Source organism: Rhinopithecus roxellana, chromosome 1, assembly GCF_007565055.1.
Source record: "Rhinopithecus roxellana isolate Shanxi Qingling chromosome 1, ASM756505v1, whole genome shotgun sequence".
NCBI classification, from domain to species: Eukaryota; Metazoa; Chordata; class Mammalia; order Primates; family Cercopithecidae; genus Rhinopithecus; species Rhinopithecus roxellana.
The window spans coordinates 47,495,448-47,513,052 of NC_044549.1; the positions used below are offsets into that span (position 1 = coordinate 47,495,448).

The 17,605-nt window shown below is 47.4% G+C and overlaps 1 protein-coding gene across 2 annotated transcripts in view; it reads left to right on the forward strand.

The window, feature by feature from the left end:
* Positions 1 to 737: 737 nt before the first annotated feature.
* CHCHD6 (coiled-coil-helix-coiled-coil-helix domain containing 6) overlaps positions 738 to 17,605 on the forward strand; it is a 238,501-nt gene continuing 221,633 nt past the window's right edge. For both annotated transcript variants that reach the window (XM_010380582.2, XM_010380583.2), the window contains exon 1: positions 738 to 889. In XM_010380582.2, the coding sequence (XP_010378884.2) occupies positions 803 to 889 (87 nt within the window). In that variant the 5' untranslated portion in view covers positions 738 to 802. The remainder of the gene's footprint in view (positions 890 to 17,605) is intronic.

Sequence of the window (17,605 nt, forward strand, 5' to 3'; positions counted from 1 at the left end):
TCACCGTTCCTCTGCTCTCTTCTCACTTTCCAGCCATGGGATGGCCCCTCTTTCTCTTTTCCTGCCTGAGGCTCCCAGAAAATCTCTTTCCCTACCTTTTACATAAATCCTCCTCTCCCTTGGGCTCAGTTTAAACCTTCTGCCTCAGAAGTTGCTCTGGCCGCTGAAATTAAAAGAGGCTTCCTTCTGTTCATTTCACTCGTGGCATCACCATGCAGTTTTCCGTGTATCACCGTCAGTTTCCTTGCGTGCGTGTTTGGCTTTTCACTTGTTTCCCCTCCTTGCACTGTAAACCTCTCAAGGGCAGGACACTCGCTTTCTTGAGCGGCGCTGTCATGCTCTTCACGTGTTTGCTGAATGAATGGAGCGGCGAATGAATGGAGCGGTGAACCCTCAGAAATTCGCCTCCAGATGAGCGCCTTGGCCTTCTCGGCGTCTCCTGGCCTCAGAACATCACCCTTGGCTCTCCCTCAAGTGTGAGCTCCCAAAGCAAGAACGTGACCCTGTCCTGAACCCAGGCCGCCACTCCAGGGCCTCCGCCGGTACACATCTTCAGCCACAGCCTAACGCACTCTAGCAGGCGCAGACCGCCACGCCCCCACCCCTCCAGACGGAAGGACTGCAACCCCCACAAGGCACCGCGACTCAGCGCCACCCGATTGGTGAAGCCTCCGGCAGAGACCAATAGGACGTGGTTTTGTTGGCGTGTGCGGCGGCCGCGCGAGTCCTGGAAAGCGCTGTTGGCTCGGTTACTCTGGAGCCGGGTCCGGATCTGGTGGCTGCCCGCCCTCCAGAGCTCGCCATGGGGAGCACGGAGAGCAGCGAGGGCCGTAGGGTGTCCTTCGGAGTGGACGAGGAGGAGCGGGTCCGGGTGCTGCAGGGTGTCCGGGTGAGCGGCGCCGCCTGGGCCGGGGCGGGCGTGGAGGCCGCGGGCGGGCGGGGGAGGTGCGGGGCGGAGCGCGGGGCCGATGCTTCTTCCACGCGTGAGGGACGTGGGGCGTGGGAGACTCCTGGGGCTCAGGCCAGGAAGAGGCTGCACCGAGACTCGAACCCGAGGCTGGCAACCTTGTAGCTTCGCGACACCGGCTTCAAGGAAGGAGGAGTGGAGAATGGGACAGGTGCGAGGCCCCTGGGACAGGAGGGACGCCCTGGCCACGTCCTGGCTCCGGTCGGCTTAGTTTTTACGTTTCTTGAATTTGCGCCCGGCCTCCCAGCCAGTGTCCCCTCAGGTGCGCGCGTTCAGTTCTGGGTACGCGGTGCCTCCCACCTGGGCTTTGCCTGGGGACTCAGCTCTTCCCCGCCGGTCTGTTCTCCACAGCACTTCTGCGGGGCGCTGGAAGAACCGTAGCTCATATACGATCCCCTTCCCTGCCTGAAACCCTCCAGTGGGTTCCTAGCGCGCTTGGATATTGCCTTACCTGGTTCCAAAGCTGGCCGGTGCCCGCCGACCTCTGGGACTGCATCTCGGGCCATTTCCCTCGCGTGGCACCCGCACGTCGTCCCCAGCCCCAGGACCGCCGTGTTTTCCTGGAGGGTGCCGCTGGCTCAGCACATGGTCTGTGCGCCGGCTGTTCTCTTTCCTTCAGCTCTCCTTAAATCCCGCTCCTTCTTGTAATTCTTGTAGTTCAGATATCCCCTGAGAATCCTTCCCTGACCACCCAATCTGAAGTAGCCTCCTACCACCCGTCACACATTTGTTATTTTCATAGCACTCATCACAATGATCACTTTTTTTGGTAATTGTTTACTTGTTTATTGCATTTACCGCTAGAGTGTAAGCTTGTTGAGGCTAAGGTTCCTGTCTGATTAAAGACTGTCCCCAGAACCCAGAAGAATAAAAGCAGCTCTTATTGCAGTGTAGGGACCATGCGTTGGACTAAGCCCCGTATAAGTAACTGATTTAATTTTCAACAGCCCTGTTTAGCCCATTATTATAGATTAAGGAGAACTAAGGCACTGAGAGGTGAAGGAACTGATCCAAGGTCATGTAAATAGTAAGTGGGAGAACTGGGATTGAAACAAGCCGATTCCGGGGCATGTTGCTGTGCTCAGCCTCTTCCTACACCTGTGTCTACACCTGCAGGTGCTTTGTAAGTAACTGTGGAGAGATGAATGAACCCAGTAAAGGGGACCAAGATTAAATGAAAGACACAGAGCTGGTTACAGGTGAATTAGTTAAGGAGGAATTAGGGAGGTGGCTTAGACAGACTTTAGGAGGTCTTGCAGGTGCTCATTAGCTGTGTGACCTTGGGTAAAAATCTCTTTCGAGCCTCAATGGCCACATTAAAAAAAAAAAAGATGTATCCTGTGTACTGCCTAGGATAAGATGATGTCTGTGAAAGTGTTAAGGAGGCCTCTTTTCTTAGCCTAGCAGAGTACTTGGCACATTTGGTGCTTTCTAGGTGTTGTATAGTTTTGTTGACCTCGCTTGTGGCAAGGATTAAACGGGAGGAGATGGCTTATGTTGGAAGGCCGAGAGGGAGGAACCTGAATTGGAATTTAGAAAGATAAGCTTGGCTCTGTTTGGGCGCTCTCACCCTTGTGATTTGGTCTCCTGTTTTAGGGAATGTTGGAAAGTTAAGTTGGAGTCTTCAGAGGTTCAGGGGAGTACCTTTGGGGGTGCCTTCTTCCAAGTTGATTGGAAACCTCATGTTTTTTGAGTGTTATATAAGACAGGTACATTTTATTTCGAGTTCTCTTAAATACTTCTGCAACATATAAATTCTCTGTATTTAAAGATGGAGAATTGGGCTTAGAGGGGTTAAGGAATTTGCCCAAGGTGTTAACCTGAGTAACTTCTTGGACTTTAATTAAGATCTTTTGGGTGCAAAAGCAACTTTTTCTCACTTCTCTAATTCCCTCCCCTCCCAGCCCCACTGCCCATGATGTATGCAAGGCAGCCTGAAAATTTTGTGACAATACCCGCACCTGTCCTTACAGGGATGATAGTGCCCCACTTAGTTTTAAAACTAGAAGGGACTTTGGTGACTGACTGCTTTCTTTTCCAGCTGGGCAAACTAATCAGAGAGAATAAATGACTTGTCCAGAGGTGCACAGTAAAGTGCACAGCCCCATGTAATGAGAGCCATGTCCTTCCTTCTGCTTGTGTTTGAAAGAGGAAAACTGAAGAAAGGAGGTGATGGTAATGAAGAAAGGATGTTTTGGTGTAGGGGCTTTTTCTGTTAGCAGAGTTACTTGAGGGTTGAGGAATTCACCTTGTCTTTAGGTAAGTAAGTGAAAAAGATTGCCAGATCAACAAAACAGTTGCCAAAGTGAACAAATGAGTTAATTTAATGAGAGGCAGATGCCAAAGAAGATCTGCCCCAGCTTCTTTAGAGCAAGTTGAATATTCTTAATGACCATTTGTATTTAATTCCTGAGGCCTGGTCCTAGAAAGTGTACTAGTCCCTTTAAGGTTATGTATTAGTGGCCAGTAGTGGTGGCTCATGCCTATAATCTCAGCACTTTGGGAGGCTGAAGTAAGCAGATCACCTGAGGTCGGGGATTCAAGACCAGTCTGCCCAACATGGTGAAACCCTGCCTGTACCAAAAATACGAAAGGTAGCTGGGCATGGTGGCACACACTTGTACACCCAGCTACTTGGGAGTCTGAGGCAGGAGGATCCTTGAACCCAGGAGGCGGGGGGTGCAGTGAGCCGAGATTGCGCCAGCCTGGGTGACGGAGAGAGACTCCATGTTAAAAAAAAAAAAAAAAAAAAGATTAAGTGCTAGGCCTTGCTAGTTTACATACTTAATTTGCATAAATTCACAAAGTGTGTTCAAACCGTAATTCCATGGAAGATAAAAGAAATTTAATGAATGCAAAATGCTGCAGTTATATTCAACTCCAGTTTTCAGAGCAAATGTATGAAATATGTAAAGATTTTGTTTCAACCAGTACATTTAACCTCATCCTTCAGTAAGAGAAGGCACACATGGCAGTCATATCCCATATGTGTCCACCTTCCCTCTTCTCCTCTCCACATGAGCTGCCGCCTTTGGTGATTCAGCTGACGTTGGTTGCTTGTGAGCATCCAGACCCCTCACTGTTCACCAACCTTTTCCCCTTTCCCACCACTGAGCCCACTCCTGTTCCAGTCACTTGCATGTTCCCAGAGTCATTATCCCCTCCAGGCTTGATCAACTTTACCATCATGCATTGCTCCCATGAGGCTGATTCTGGACCACGGTGGAGGGGAAGATCAGGAAGAATGTAGTCAGACACACAAGAGAGTCCCCCAGTGTGCCAGTGCCAGAGAGGCCGTGTGCCAGAGCGCTGTACCTGCAGCCGCCAGTTATTCCTCACCTCAGTGAATGTCCACTGTCTTCATGTTACTTGTCCAGCACTGGGCCTGGCCTTGCTGAGACAATGAGGGACAAAGCCGAGGACTCTGTCATCATAGAGACCTCAGCCCAGTAGGGAGAATGGACCAGAAAAGAAGAGACACAGGCAAAAGACTCCAAGAGCTGCAAGAGCTAAGGAGGAAACAAAAAGTGTGCAAAGGCTATTGGGGCTGCCCACTTGAGGTGGGATGGTCAGGCAGTGCCTCTCAGGAGGAGATGTTGACTGTGGCCTAAGCCAGCCCTGTGAAGCGTGTGCATATTCACTCTGTGCTAAGCACTGTGCCTGGTGTATTTGGAGCATCACCCCAGAAATTCCACATGCTTACCTTGTGAGGGGTCATTATCCCCATCTCAGAAGGGGGGAAACGGGTTCAGTGAGGTGAAGTAACCTAAGGTCACAGAGCTGGAACCTCAGGGTCTCTGACTCTGTAGCCCACATGCTTGGCAGCCACAAGGAGGGTAAGATGCTTGAGGAATTGGCAGGTGGCGAGGCCAGACTCAGGGCCCAAATGCCAGGCAGGGCTGTGAACATGTTGTTCTGGAGGCCACACTGCAGTTCTCTGGTCAGGAGCAGAGCTTTGGAAAGGTTCTATCTGGTGACACTGATTTTTCTTTAAAAACAAAAAACAACAGGTTTAAGCCAGGTGCAGTGGTATGTACCTGTAGTCCCAGCTACATGGGAGGCTGAGGCAGGAGGATCACCTGAGCCCAGTGGTTTGAGTCCAACATAGCAAGACCCCATCTCTTGAAAAAAAAAAACAGCTTTATTGAGATGCATTTTACATATTATAAAATTCACCCATTTCAATGCTTTTTAGTAAATTTACACAGAATTGGGCAACTGTCACCACAATCCAATTATAGAACATTTACAAGACCTAAAAAGATGCCTTGACCTGTTTGTAGTCACTCCCCATCCCCACTCCCAGTCCCAGGTAACCATTAATCCTGTTCCTCTATAAATTTACCTTTCTGGACCTTTCATAGATAGTCACCTCTTGGTCTTTCAATGACTTATCCATGGGTCATTGGTTCCAGGACCCCCATGGATACCAAAATCCTTGGGTGCGCAAGTCCCTTATGGAAAATGGTGTATTTGCATATAAATTACACACATTCTCCTGTATACTTTAAATTATCTCTAGATTACTTATAATACCCAGTGTAAACTTTATGTAAATAGTTGTTACACTGTGTTTTTAAATATTTGTATTATTTTTTATTGGTATATTATCTTTTATTCCTTTTTCTCAAATGTTTTCCATTGGATCCATGGATATGGAGGACTGAGTGTAAATGATTCATGCAGCATTTATTTCTGGCTTCTTCCACTGAGCAAGTGTTTTTGATGTTGGTTCATTGATGTAGTAGTATATATCCATAGTCCATCCTTTTTATTGCTGAATGGTATCCTGTTTTATGTATGTACTGCATTTGGCTTATTCAGTCACCAGTTGAGGGCATTTGAATTTTTTCTACTTCTTGGTTATTGTGAGTAATGCTGCTATGAACATTTATGTATTATACAAGTTTTTTTGCAGACAAATGTTTTTAGTTCTCATGGATAGATACCTGAGAGTAGATTTGCTGGGTCATTCAGTTTATGAATTTTATGAATTGTCAGGTTTACTTTTTAAAGAAACTGCTGAACTGTTTGCTGAAGAAGCTGTACCATTTGATATTTCCACGAGCAATATATGGGATTCCAGTTTCTTCATATCTTCACCAACACTTTTTATTATCTTTGATTCGAGCAATTCTAGTGGCTGTGAAATTGTATCTCATCGTGGTTTGAATTTACCTTTCCCTAATAACTAATGATGTTGAGCATCTCTTCATGTGCCTATCCATATATTTTCTTTGGTGAATTGTGTATTCAGATCTTTGCCCATTTTTAATTGGATTATTTATCTTTTTATTATTGAGCTATAAGATATCTTTGTGCATAGTAGGTGTGTGTAGGTTATATGCAAATACTCTGCCATTTTATATAAGGGACTTGAGCATTCTCAGATATTGGTATCCACAGAGGTCCTGACACCAATCCTACATGGATACCAAAGGATGACTGTCCTCAATTCTGCCATTGTAGGGGAAAGCAGCCATAGACAGTATGTTTAAGTGAATGGTTTTGACTGTGTTCCAAATAAAATTTATTTACAAAATCAAGTGGTGGGTTGGATTTGGCTCAAGCACCAGAGTTTGCTGAATCCTGATCTAAATTGATGTTTGCATCATGAGATCTCTTATTTCTCCAGGCTCTGTTGAAAAGATTATTCTTTCCCCATTGAATTACCCAGGAACCTTTGTGAAAATCCAGTGAACATAAATGTAAGGGTTTATTTCTGGACTTTCAGTTCTGTTCCATTGATCTTTATGTCTGTCCTTATGCCAATACCATGCTGTCATGCTGATTATTGTGGCTTTCTTTCAAAATTGGGATGTGTAAGGCCTCTAACTTTGTTATTTTTCAAGATTGTTTTATCTGTTCTGTGTCCTTTGCATTTCTGAATACATTTTAGGATAAGTTTGTCAACTTCTGCAAAGAAGCTGACAGGGATTTTGATAGGATTTGTGTTGACACTATAGATTACTTTTGAGAGAATTGCTATTTTAGCAATATGGAGTCTGCTAATTAGTGAATATGAAGTATCTTTCCATTCAGTAGATCTTTCTTAAGTTTTCTGAGGAGTGTTTTGTACTTTCAGTGTACAAGTCTTGTACTTCTTAAATGTATTCCTAAGCATTTTATTATTTTTGATGCTATTGTGAATGGAGTTGTTTTCTTACTTTTATTTTTCTTTTAATTTTCTTACTTTTATAGTTGGTTTCTGTATATTGACCTTCTATCTTGCAACCTTGTTAGACTTACTTATTAGTTCAGTTAGGGTTTTGTTTTGGGTAGATTTCTTAGGCCTTTTTACAGGTAGGATCATGTTGTTTGCAAATAAAGACTGACTTCTTTTCCAGTCTGGACGCCCTTTTTCTTGCCCTCTTGCTTTGGCTAGAATCTCCAGTACAATGCTGAATAGAAGTTGTGAATGTGAATGTCCTTGCCCCTTGTTCCTGAACTTAGGGAGAAAGCATTCAGTCTTCCATCATTATGTGTGTTAGGTGTAGGGTTTTTGTGGATGCCCCTTATCAGATTGATAACTTTTTCTTTTAATAGTCACAGCCACTGCTTTCTCTGTGTGCCTATGTCCTGTTTTTCTCTTATGAGCTCTAAGAGGGCAAATCCTGGATTTTCATGATAGTGTCTGCTCATTAGTATATACAAGTTGGGTTACATGCTTGGATTAATGAATTGGCAGTCCTTCTCTAGCCAAGCTGGCGATCCTGTGGCAGCTGTGCATGAGAATCTCATTCTTCCAGGCTTTAACACACACTGTTCTGGATGTATGTGGCAGACTTTGTTTTCCGTCACGTGGTTGCCTAGTGAAATGCTTCTGAGCTTGCCTTCTTGACTGTTTCAGCTTGAACATGGAAGTTCCTTATGATATGTTTTACATGATTACTTTTCCTGTTCTTTCTTTTGTTCCTGCTGGATGTTAACCTCTGTGCTTGGGATCCTGTTCACCCTAGAATGTCTGCTTTTTGATTGCAGCATTCATCTTAGTTGACTCGCTTAAAGGCAGTATGGTAAACAGAAAATCCCAGACCTGGACTTATGCCCTGACACTTCAGAAGGATGAGTCTTTCTCCTTATGTGCAAGATAGAGATATGATGTAGCATCTCCATGCACCCGTTTAGCATAGACACTGTGAAGGGGTTGCATTATAAGTCTTCTCTGGTCTTTTACAGCTGTAAAGCTCACCTGGCTAACTGTTTAGATGAGTGCAGTTTGATGGAGCCCACATCAGGAATTGCCAGCTGGAAAGCCAGAAAACAGGTGGCCAACTTCTCTGCTACTTTTCAATGAGAAGTATCTACTTCTGATTTCAAGTCCAGCAAATGGTTCTTGAGTTCACACTGTGTGCCGGTTTCTGGGCTAGCTGCTTTCACATGTGTTATTCTGTTTGATGCTCCTGAATCCATCACATCTTCTGACAAGTGCTGACGCATTAGAAAACAAGGTAAAGCAAATTCTTCAGGGAAGCACGGTGCTTTAGGTCTCTCTACCTTTTCCGCCTCAGCTGCTGAGGAGTGGAAGCTCATCTTAAAGACAGGACGGTTGCAGGCCCAGACACCTGCGTGTAGATTTCCCTCTGGTGCACTCCATTTTTCTGCCTTGGAGGTTCTGAAACTCACTGTGTGTGAGAATGACAGCAGGGGACTGTCTACACAACCACACTGTACTTTAGGTGCAGAAGGAATCACTCTCAAGGGTTTGGTTGAACGTCCTTTAAATTTTATCGTAATAGTAGTACAGTGTAACCAGTAATACAATCTAAATAGTACAACAGTTAAAGTTATTTCCACCTTCTGACTTCAGCATATGACCCTCATATATGATGAGATTCCATTACATTCCTCCTTTCTTATATCACAATACAATGTTGAAGGTCTCTGTATGTAAAAGATACATCTATAAAATAATATAAATGTAAGGTGGTTGTTAATTGTAACTCTTACTAGACTCATCTCGGGCCAGTTACCACATTTGGAAAGTAAAGGTGCTGCACTGGAAGGCAGCCTTGATCCTCCCAGGTTTCAAGTGCTGCCTTTTCCCTTTATTGGAAGGGGTCATTCCTGCTCTCCACAGTGGCACTGGTGTCCAGCATCAACCACCGTCTCTGCCCTTCCTGTGTCTGGTAGGAGCTTCTGACCTTTTCTGAGCCTGCTATCCCTTCTGCGCCCTGTTCCTGGCCATTCTCTTTCATCCTCATTCATGTACCCATGACTTCTGGATTCTAAATATCCAACCCAGAGCTTTCCACATGCCCCTGCCAGCACCCCATGCATGTCCCATGGGTACATGTAATTGACTGTGTCCAAATGGGGCTCACCCACATTTCTTCTCTGCCCCCTTAGAGATGACCCTTGTCTCTTCTGTTGTGAGTAGCTCTACTATCCAGTCCTTCATCCACATTCCTCTCTTTCTCTACATTCATGACAAGTCTTGAGCTTCACCTTCCAGCAGTTTCTCAGTTTTGTCCTCTCCTGTTTGTTCTTTCTACTCTCAGTTCAGGCCTACACCATCTTCCCTTTGACCAGCTGAAAAATTGTTCTTTATTAGCTTGCTTCCTACAAATCTATACTTTCTGGTGCTACCAGGCTACTTTTTTAAAAAAGGTACATTTTACTTTTGAACAGGTTTCCTGCAGATGGTCATTAAATGCAGACAGTTGAAAAGGAGGTGCCCAGGGAAAAGCCCATCTCCCTTCTACTGTGTTTTGTTGGTCCTGCTCCCAGAGGCAGCCCGTGACCAACTTCTCATGTCCCAGGGACTGTTCAGAGTTGAAGGTGATTGTGTCGCATCCTGTCATGTCTCTCCCTTGCCTCGCAGTTAAAGGCATGTTTCCGAGCCTGGCTCACGAGGTCCTCCATGTGTGGGGGCCACTTTCTGCCTTCACTGTGCCTCCCTGCAGGGACACTTGCTCCTGCGGGACCTTAAGCTGCTTCATGCATGTGTGCCTGTGATTCTTCTCCCCTCCTTTGGCTGGCCAAGTGCAAGTGTTGCCTTCAGAAGGAGCCTTCGGTGGTGTCCTCTGCAGACTCTGTGCTCTCCTCCCAGGGCTTACTGCCCTGGGCTGAAATGATCTATTCCACACTTACTTCCTTACTGCCCCGTGAACAGGGGCCACATCTTCTTCATCTCTCTGTCCCCAGCACCTAAGCCAGAGCTTGGCACAAGTCAATAAAATACTTGTTGGATAAACTTTTAAGCCACTGGCTCAGTTTTTCTTGCCTCAAACTATGAGTCCAGAAACGTAATGATATTAATTGATTTTAAGTGATTGCTACCATTTAAAAGTTGGGAGGCTTTACATAAAATTGATTTTTAGCTTTCTTTGAGGAACAAATGGAAAGTCTGCCATTCTCATATGGCAACACTTTCCTGGAGTCGCGAGGTGGCTACACTCTTCATGTGGCCGTGCAGTCTCATCACAGTTACACCATGGTATCTTTGCACGGTGCTTTATATATTTTATTTTTTAAAATCAGGCCTGTTTTATTTGTTTCCACCACCTCCCCAACTCCTGTGGGCATTTGTGTGTGCCATGCTTGGTGTAGGAGGTCTCCAAGGGCTCTTCTTGTTCTGCCTTTCTGGGATTGACATCTGTGGTGAGCAGCCGGTGCATCTAATTTCAGCTCATAGAAAACTGAAGAGCTAGGGAACAAAATCTCCAAGGCAACAGCCTTAGGCAAGGGGGTGATCTTTTTCGGATCACGGGGTTGGGCAACACCTCTACATAGATTGGGGTGTTGGGAATTGGGGTGTTGACTCCAGGAGCTGACAGGCTGAGCCTCTGGGAAGCCTGTCCTTTTGAAACTGGCCGTGTTGGCACTGTCCTGGTGCTAGGCCTGCCCTAGCCCACACTGCCTGCCTGCTGTAGGTCTGAGCTGATTTTATCTCTTCCTTGTTTTCTAGTGCCTGGCACCCGGCAGGCCCTCGGAAAACACTGCGTTGAGTAGGTGGAGCATGGCCGCGTAGGCCTGTCTCGGCTGCTGACCCACTGTATAACTTTGGGAAGTCACTCTCTGTACATCACTGTCTTCATCTTTGGAGTGAGGACGATGACACCGCTCCTGCCTGTGATGCCTCGCTTTGTAAACTGTGTGAACTTTCAATGTAAAGAATAATGCTTGAACTGCTTCCCCATTGTGCCTTCCCAAATGTGCCTAGGTAGTTAACATTTTTAAGGCTAAAAACATGCTCATTTTCACCTTGACATTCAATTAGTTTTCAAAGTAGGTTGTCTGTTTTGTGAGCATACGGATGCTCCACCCGTCCATCTTCCTGGGACTCCATAAAGCAGTGGGTGGGGGAAGTGGGAGCTGCAAATCATTCTATTGTTTCCCAGTCTTCCCTTCTGTGAAAAGGGTTACTTGTCACCTCAGAGCAGCTCCATGTTATTGCCTTTACTTGTGCAGGGGTCCCTGTTAAGTGTCCAGGGTTTGGATTTGAGTCTTGGCCCTAGCACTTCCCACGTTTCACCTCCCTGACTCTAGTTTCTTCATCTGTAAAATGGCGGCTGCTGCACAGAGACTACCCTTACCTGGAGCCTGGCATATGGAGTGTGCTCTAGGATCAGCAAGTCAGGGTCGTTTTTGTCATTAGCCTTAAATAGGCACCCTTATCACTCTTGGGTTGCGGTCTTCTCTTCTAGCCGTGAGCTTTGCTGCCCGCCTCTGGAGTGTGGGGAAATTACATTCTTACTCTGGCCTGCCCTAGGCTCTCGTATGCCAGGGATTCCCTAACATCTTTCTAGAGAGGTAGCCTCTTGCATCTTCCTGTGCAGCCTGTTTGCCTGTGGAACAGAGCTGCATGGATGGACTTGGAACATGACACACTTACAGAGCTCAGTAATGTGGCTCAATAACGATGCCTGCCTTTTTCCCGTGAGCCAGACTCAGGACCTTGCTATCAGTTTTCCCCCATCCCTGTTGCTTTAGGAGTTTTTCTTCTTGTGGAATGCATCTTATTTTTAAATGCCAGCTGGTCACAATTTCTCATGAATCCTTTTAGAATTTTCCCAAGGCCGTGGAAAAGTGCACTGTTTCTGAAAGTACAAATGAGATCACGCTATTCCGTCCATTCCCTTTTCCTCTTACCTGTGCATTCAGTCAGATGGTCTAAATAGTTTTACTTTCTTGGTGTCTTTTGTATCCATTCCATCCTTGTCACTGCTTCAGTTGTCATACTTCTCAGTGCTCCTCCTCCTGATTTGCACTGTTGTGGTAGTGCCCCTGCTACCAGCCCCTTCGTCATCTCAGTCCTGCCTCCTGCTCTGCCAGACCTTCCTGTGCAAAGAGAAGACTGACCACGTCTCTGCTTGTAGGCTTCACTGATTCCCAGGTCCAGCTTCCTTGACTTGCCATCCAAGGCCCTCGACAGGTGGCACTCCAGCAGCTCCAGAAGCTCCTCACACCTGATGTTTTCATGTCCCTGCCAGACTGAGCCGTGATGCTCCTTGGAGCTCCCTCCCTTCCGTGCCTTTGCTCATGCCGCGCCTCTTTCTGGAACGCCACCTTCTGCTCACACCTCTTCTCTGCTATCGTCCCTTCAGGCCCTATTCAGGCCATCTCCCTTCTCTCCTTTCTAGCTGGAACTCAGAGTTCCATTGTTGAACCTCCTGGGCCCTTAGCAGGGCTGCTCGTATCCACTGCTCAGTGGCTTGTCTTCTCTCCCTGTGTGTCTGTCTGTTCCACCCTGCTTGACCGTGAGCTCTTTGAGTAGAAGGTCCATGGATGTCATATCTTTATGTACTCCATTGCACTAGTGCCATGTTATGGACCCGGGCCTCTAATAAATATTTAATTCATGTGGTTCACAAACATTGGAGTGTCTCCAGTGTGCTAAGCCCTGAAGATACAGCAGGAGCATCATGGAATCCCTGTGCCCATGGAGCCGCTGTGCTGTTGGAATGAAGACAAAGAAGTGCTTGGGGTCTGTTGTGCCAGGTGGTCATAAGTGCTGCGAAGAAAGCAAAGCAGAGTAAGGGGAGGTGCTGGCAGGGGTGAGGTCGATGGGGGGCTGGTTCCAGACAGGGGAGTCGGGGAAATGCGTGCAGTCCCCTTTGAGGCTGAGCCTGCTGGGAGTCAGTTGGTTCCCTGGCCTTTCTGCAGCAATCTCGGCCCCTCTGCTTTTTATCGCTTTAGCTTCTGTGGTGGTTGTCCCTTCTAGGGGCTGTTCTAGGCAGTGAGTGCTGCTTAGCAGGTGCATCTCCCCTTGCTCTTGCTGTTGGAGGGACAGCCGGCTGCCCTCAGAGCAGAGCAGCACAGCAGTTAAGCATACAGGCCCGGGGTCAGGTGGCTTTCCCTGCAATCAGGCTTTGGTCCTGCAGCTTCATGGGCTGGGCAAGTTCTTTAACCTCTCTCTACCTTGGTTTCCTCAAGTAGAAGGTGGGTGTGGCATTGTGAGGATTAGTGAGATGGTCTGTGCACAGTGAGTGCTGGATGAATGTTAATCAGTAGGTAGGTAGCGTTAGTAAGGTGGCACAACTCAGTTACAATCACGACTCTCATCCTCATGACCTTATATCATGACCTTATATTGGGTCAGCTGCACACTGCTCACTCCTGTCCTTGTTCATTCAGTTGTTGATAATACCTACTTGAGGTTTTTAAGATGGCACCTTTCTCCTTACAACCTTTTAGTCGCGAGGTGGCCATGTGACTTACTCATAGACCTGTATGGTTTAATAAAGAAACCCATATGGTGGCATGCACCTATAGTCCTGGCTACTCAGGAGGCTGAGGCAGAAGGATCCGTTGGGCCCAGGAGTTCAAGACCACCTGGCCAACATAGGGAGGCCTTATCTCTAAAAAAAAAAAAAAAAAGAAAGAAAGAAAGCTATAGTCCTTTGGGAACTTGCCTCTAAGTTCACAGTTGCTTTTGGGTGAGAGCAACATTTCGGTTAGGGTCAAATTTTGGTTTCTTCCTTGGAAGGAAGTAGAATCTGGGTTCCAAATGCATTTGTTAAGGTGGAAGTGCTGAGGGGTATGTGTGTGTGTGTGGCTAGGGGGTGCTTAGATTGAGGCTTGGGCCTCTCCCTGGCCTGGCCTTGCATCTGACTCAGACTGTCTGTGGGCCTTCCCCACTCTGCACGCCTTCCCACCCTCCATCACGGAGCTTGTAGGGCAAGGACTGTGGGCTGGAGAGGGAAGGAGAGAGAGTCTCTTCTTGGACTCTACTTTGTCATCAGAGACTTGTGGAGGTGCCATCCAAGTGTGCCAGGGTAGTAGCAGGGAAGAGGCCCCTCTCCTTGGTGTCCCCTTGTTACTCCAGGGTGAGGGCAGGTTCAGGTTTGAGCCACAGGATGTCAGAGCTGGAGGGCGCTTTAAAAAGAATCTGTGCAATTTAATTTTGTGTACAATATGGACAAGCTGAGAAGAGACTTACTCAAGGTTGCAAAGTTACACGGAGAGCACTTAGAACAGTGCTGATGGTCTGTGGCAAATGCTAACTGTTGTTATTATTGCTCAACTCATATATTTTTATGTACCCAATATGTGCCTGGTATGGATTATAATTAATATTTGTGTAGCACTCTGCAGTTTTCACTTAATAGCTAATATCGTTTGCATTGTACCAACTGCTTTCTGTAGATTGCTTCATTTAGTCCTAGAAATCACCATAAAGTCTGTGCCATTAATTCTTTCCATCTAACAGATGAGGAAACTGACTTCGAGCTAAGAAGTTCCCTGGCCAAGGTCACACAGCTGGTATGCAGCTTAGCTGGGATTCAAACCTGGGCTGGTCTGACTGCAAAGCACTGAGTTCCTGAGCTGCGCCACAGCCAGGCCAGCCTTGAGGGAGGCTGCATTTCCTAGGTGAGGACAGCGAAGCTCAGAGAAGCTAACGAATTGGGGCAGCAACATGCAGCTGGAGGGTGGGCAGAGCTCCTCCTCCCCTCCACTGCTCTATGTTAGCCCTCTGTCCACTGACCACACAGGACCTCCCGGCCAGCTCTGATGGCACTGTGACCAGCGGACCGTGGCACCAAGCACCCAGTCCCGTCTGGCTCTGGAGTCCTCCCCTCTGGTTCTGTTGGTGCGGGGAGCACTGCCCAGATGGTGTTTATTCTCACATGACTGCTGTGTGTGTATGTATATTTGTTGATTAAAAATATTACTTGCTGTATTTTGTGGCAACATAAAAAAAATTACAAATCTCTCAATGCCAACAAGAATCTTGCCAATGTTTTCATTAACCTCTTACAAACCGAGCTGTGTGGTTCCATTCCCGCCCCCTGGGGTTGCACCTGGCAAATCTGAGCCCCCTGATCACCTGCGCAGAACCCCCGCCATGTCCACCTCATGCACTTGGATCAGATGTGAATGCCTTACCCTGGTCGGCTAGGGGTCATACGGTCTGGCCTTTGCCTACCCCTCTGGCCTGATCGTCTGGTCCCTTCTTTTCATTCACTCTCCTCTGGCCTGCTGGCCTTCTGTGGGGCCCTTGGACATACCAGACTCAGTCCTTCTCAGAGACTGCACTTCTCCCCTCTGCTGGAACTAGGTTTCAGGATGTACGTGTGGTTGAGCACCTCATCCCTGGGCGGGCGTCTAAACAGGAATGTCATGGCTAAGTAGCCTTCCCCGGTGCATACGGCTTCCCTGCGCCCTTGCCCTGCATGCTGCCATCACTTTATGATAGTCATTTCTTCTTTCATAGATAGCAGCAATCACTAGTGCACCTTGTTGGTTCTTCAGCATATGTTTAAGCATTTCTGAAGTGGGGATGTTGTGTATGATAGGAGGAATGTTAGTTCCACTAGAGTTTTTGTCTTTCATCAGGCCGTGTAAAATAATGGTAAGGTTTACAGTTGCTGGTGTCCTGGCTTAGGTGAGGGAGGACATGGGAAACGGTGTATTTACTGTGTATCGTCTCTCACCTGCCATCTGAATGTGAGCTCCAGAAACTCAGGGACTGTGTCACTCCCTTTCAGTGCTCTTGCTCACTGCTTCTAGTGCATTGCCATCACAGTAAGTGCCTCATAAAGAGGGAGAGTGGGCCATGGCTGTGGCACCCTTGTCTGTTTGCTTGTGGACAGGGTGCTTCCTCTGCTCCTTGCCTGGGCTGCACTATCAGAGTCTTATTATTATTATTGTTTTTTGAGACAGAGTTTCACTCTTATTGCCCAGACTGGAGTGCAATGGCGTGATCTCAGCTTACTGCAACCTCCACCTTCCGGGGTCAAATGATTCTCCTGCCTCAGCCTCCTAAGTGGCTGGGATTACAGGCGCCCACCACCACGCCCTGGCTAATTTTTGTATTTTTAGTAGAGATGTGGGTTTCACCATGTTGACCAGGCTGGTCTTGAACCCCTGACCTCAGGTGATCCACCTGCCTCGGCCTCCCAAAGTGCTGGGATTAGAGGCGTGAGCTACTACGCCCAGCCAAGAGTCTTTTGCATGGCAGGGCCTGGTCTTCCCGGTCACGCAGCCCTTTTCCGTGGTGTGGATTAGGACATCGTCAGCTGTGACTGCCATTGTCATGTAGATTACACGTGTCATGGTTGCCTCGTCCTCACCTGCATAGATCCCAGGATCCCTGAGGTTCGTTCCTCAGTGCTGACCTCCCTCAGGACACCCAGCAGGGGCTTTCAGTCCCTCAGGCACCTGGTGCATTCCACAGGGTCCACCCTGAGATGGGGGGTGCTGTCTAGTCGTGTGCTGGTAAATTTCTAACTGGCTCTGCCCTTCACCTCCCTCAAAGGGCCTGGTTTGTAGCATTGGCCAGTTTCTATGGTGGATATACCACCGTGGCCAATTTCAGACTGCTGTCATGAAGACAACCAGCACATGTTTCCTGAAAATTTAAAAATGAGCTCTTAGCCAGTTTCAGCCACCATTCGGATGCCCAGATCTTTTCATTCAGCCTGTGTTCCCTGAAGTGCTGGCTTCAGGAAGTTCCCTGAAGTGTTCCCTCTTGAGTGCTGGCTCCGTGTCCCCACCTACAGGGAAGGATGTTCCACATTCTACTGCTGTCACCTTGCACCCAGCCTGGTATCCTGTTTCTACCCTCAGCGTGTGGCTGAGTGCTTACTGGGAACTTGGGGCTTTAGATGTTTCTCCTCATTCTCCCATACACTGACTCATTCAGGGTCTTAGTTGCTACAGCTGCAAAAAAAGGAACAAATGAGCAAACTTGGGAAGGGAAGGTTTCTCCCTTTTACAAAGGGGGAATTTTTTTTCTTTTCTTTTTTTTTTTTTTTTTTTGGGACAGAGCCTCACACTGTCTGTCACCTGGGCTGGAGTGCAGTGGTGCAACCTCAGCTCACTGCAAGCTCCGCCTCCCGGGTTCACATCATTCTCCTGCCTCAGCCTCCCGTGTAGCTGGGACTACAGGCGCCCGCCACCACGCCCGGCTAATTTTTTGTATTTTTAGTAGAGACGGGTTTCACTGTGTTAGCCAGGATGGTCTCGATCTCCTGACCTCGTGATCCGCCCGCCTTGGCCTCTCAAAGTGCTGGGATTACAGGCGTGAGCCACTGTGCCTGGCCCTACAATGTGGGATTTTTGTATTTGCCTACAATCAAACGGATCTGCTGCCTTCTTAGGATAATTTTCTTAATTTCCTGCCCTTTTTTGTTATTCTCATGTAAGTTATTCCATGAACTTGAGCTCAAAGCTCCTTTTCTTCAACTCTGT